The sequence below is a fragment of the Solanum stenotomum genome, chromosome 2, assembly GCF_019186545.1.
Source record: "Solanum stenotomum isolate F172 chromosome 2, ASM1918654v1, whole genome shotgun sequence".
Classification (NCBI taxonomy): Eukaryota; Viridiplantae; Streptophyta; class Magnoliopsida; order Solanales; family Solanaceae; genus Solanum; species Solanum stenotomum.
This window is the reverse complement of record NC_064283.1, coordinates 460,643-464,312: the sequence shown is the minus strand read 5'-3', so window position 1 is coordinate 464,312 and position 3,670 is coordinate 460,643. Positions and strand designations below refer to the sequence as shown.

Sequence of the window (3,670 nt, the reverse complement as noted above, 5' to 3'; positions counted from 1 at the left end):
AATTAAATTCATATATATCCAGTGGGGAAAAAAAAGTTAAATACAATTTTAAAAAGTAACAGTTGTTCATTATTTGCGCACAACGTATTTGGTAAAAAGTAAAAACTATAACTAGAACAAGAACGAAACATAAGTTATTTTTTAAATATACTTTAGTAGCTAATTATTGTGCCGTCCTATTCTTAGTAGTACTCAAGTAATTTAACGTAGTGGTGAAAATTTGACAAAATAACTATCTAGTAATTATTTTAAAATTTAAAACTTTACAACAATAGCTACTTTCAATTATATATTCAATAATCAAAACACGATATGTTATGCACGAAACTTCACTAAAATTACAACATATAATAAACATACTAATTTTCTAATTTTAAAAATATAATAAATTCGACAATATGACAAAAATTTATATTCTAAAGAACAAGACATATATCAACTTGACTAATTAAGAAATACCGCCGTCAACTAATTACCATCAACTACTTTAATTTGTGTTAATTTGTGTAGCTTCTAGTACATACTAGTTAGAAACAGGTAGCTCAATTTTAAATTTATATGAAGTTAATATTTTTATTATATTAAATATTAAATTTATAAAATTTAAATTCTGAATGATGACGCAATAGAATAAAGAGAGACTAGTAGTATATAAACCATGCGACTACTAACATCATCTTCATCTTATTCTTGTTTTTATTTATAGAAAAACAAGAAAATTGTTATAATCATGTGTATAGTAGTGTTTATTTGGCAAGCAGATAGTAGATATTCATTAGTGTTATTATTGAATAGAGATGAATATCATAATAGGCCAACAAAGGAAGTTCATTGGTGGGAAGATGGAGAAATTGTTGGTGGCAAAGATGAAGTTGGTGGTGGCACTTGGTTGGCCTCTTCAACAAATGGTAAATTGGCTTTTCTTACTAATGTTTTGGAACTTCATACGCTTCCTCATGCCAAAACTAGAGGTGACCTACCTCTTCGGTTTTTACAGGTACGTTAGATTTTTTATACTGTCAATGTATATGTTAATATATATGACTTAGAATTGTAATAAGAAGGACATGATCTAAAGGTATGGTGTGATGGCAAGAATCTTAGGCTTAGATTCCTTTGGAGTATCATCTATTACTCCAAAGGTATTAAGCTTTCAACAAATATTCAATTTTGAATATGTAATTTCAAAGGTATTACAAGTTGAGTACTACAAAAACTTGTGGAACCAAGTTCATCAAGATTAAATTTTGAATCTGTTTTTAATCATGATCATGATTAATAGTAATGTTAAACATTGTCCTTATTGGAGTATATGATCAATAAATCAAGATTTAAATTGTAGTATATGGTGAATTTAAAAGAAAAATAATATTGTAAATTTATGCAGAGCAATAAAAGCCCAATGGAGTTTGCAAAAGAGTTGGTAAATGAAGGGAATGAATACAATGGGTTTAATTTAATTTTGGCAGATATTGAAACTAAGAAAATGGTATATGTAACAAATAGGCCCAAAGGAGAGCCCATAACAATACAAGAAGTCCAACCAGGTATACATGTGCTGTCCAATGCAAAACTGGACTCTCCTTGGCCCAAAGTAAGAATTCGAATGGGCTTTTTTACAATTTTGGATCGGGTTGTCACCCGATAATATCGATATACATAAATTGTACACTAAAGTGTTTTATGATATGCTTTTGGTTGTTAATTTCAGGCTCAACGATTGAAGTTGAATTTTAAGAAAATGTTGGATGTTTACGAAGCGAAAATCTGCGTCAAAGAGATGATAGAAAAGTTGATGAGAGATACAACCAAAGCTGATAAAAGTAAATTGCCTCGTATTTGTTCTACGGATTGGGAGTTGGAACTTAGCTCTATTTTCGTGGAAGTTGACACTCCACTGGTAATTCATACTTTCCTTAATATGTTTGTTCGATTTTAACTAACTTTTCTAAAAATAATTGACTTGTGATAAATAATTCGATAGATAGATAATAGAAGTGTACATATTGACTAACGTAGTTTGATGTTTGGATAATTAATCTTCATGCATTTTCTTTCATAATCTAAAAAAATTATTAACTTTTTTTTTGTGGTGTAAATATGTAGGGGTGTTATGGTACTAGAAGTACAACAGCATTGACAATTGAAGTGGGAGGAAAAGTAAGCTTTTATGAGTTGTACCTTGAGAACAACATGTGGAAAGAGCAAATTGTCAACTATTGGATTGAAAAGCTCCAAATGCAATAAATGTGCAATAATTTCATATATTTGTTGGAAAATTTCATATGTTGAGATATCAAATATTTTCATGTTTTGTTTTTTTTTTCAATCCAAATAAGATTATTTTTTTAAAAAAAACTTTGTCTTTGAATGGAAATTGTTATGCATAGTCCTTGTAAACTGTACTACACTACTTGGAAGACATAATGTATGTTATTTCGATATTGTTTATCACTATAAGCCTAGGCAAATTTAGTATTTCAAGAAGATGGTGCACCATTGTTAGGGCGGTTTTGTCCCTTTAAGAAAAAAGTAACTATTTTCGGCATTCAAATTTGAGGGGCCTTTATTTTAGCAATAATAGATATAGGTTTTCATAAGAAAAATATTAAATACGATTTGCAAAAAAAAAAATAAAAAAAAAAATAAAAATAAAAATAAATAAATATATATATATATATATATATATATATATATATATTAAGAGAAAAAGTTATTAGAAGAAATTTGATATACCTAGAGTACTATATATGTCGCAAGAAAGATTAAATGCATTGGTTATGTAAATTATTGATTGAAAAAGACTTATTAAAAGAATATGATTATAAAAATATACAATTTTGCATCTCAAGAAGTTTAAGGCCTTGGTTTGATTTTGTCTCAGACCAGTTGTGCGGTTGAACCGCTGCTGACCATTGCACGTAAGATAAGATATAAAATATTATAATTGATTTTGCTAATTTGCTTACTAAGAATGGTGATTTCAGTTGAAAGAAGGAAAAATGCTTTGTGTTTTTTCTGAAATGAATGCTTGCGATGGAACCTACTTTTAGATTCATTTATTAATTTTTTGTAAAAACAAAAGAAGTAAAAAGCAATGTTGGTAAAAAGTTGAATGCAAAACAAACACTCAAACCAGTGAGCCATCGAGTGATTTGTGATCATTGATTCCTTCAGTTGCTATTTGTTATATTTTATAAATTATACAAGTAATATATCGAATTTTATTGAATGACCACAATTCTGGTGACCCATTTTTTATACTTAAATTCGCACTTGACTATAAGTCTTTGCTCAATAATTGACGATAGGATGGAGAGGCGGGAAAGAGAGGAGAGATATAGGGTGTGTTTGGTATGAAGGAAAATGTTTTCCTAGAAAATATTTTCTGATTTTTTTAATGTTTGGTTGGTGAATGGAAAATATTTTTCAGAAAATATTTTATATTTTTGGCTTGAGACTAAAAAATACTCTTTAGAAAAATAATTTTTGATCCAAAAATAAACTCCGATAATTGATCTAGGACCCGACCTTGATACCCAAACTAGGATAAGACCCCGATGCCATTCCAAAATCTTACCCAGGACTTGACCTCGAGATTTTTTTTCAAAAACGTTTTTTTTTAAAAAATAATAATAACTTTGATGTGGTTCGGGGGGGGGGGGGGGGG

General features: G+C 28.9%; 1 protein-coding gene across 1 annotated transcript; it reads left to right on the top strand.

The window, feature by feature from the left end:
• The first annotated feature begins 680 nt into the window (after positions 1 to 680).
• LOC125855454 (uncharacterized) lies at positions 681 to 2,281 on the top strand. The gene is made up of 4 exons (XM_049535176.1): positions 681 to 997; positions 1,388 to 1,594; positions 1,712 to 1,900; positions 2,107 to 2,281. Exons 1-4 carry the CDS (start codon positions 731 to 733, stop codon positions 2,245 to 2,247), a joined length of 804 nt encoding a protein of 267 aa, XP_049391133.1. The 5' UTR covers positions 681 to 730; the 3' UTR covers positions 2,248 to 2,281.
• Positions 2,282 to 3,670: the final 1,389 nt, after the last annotated feature.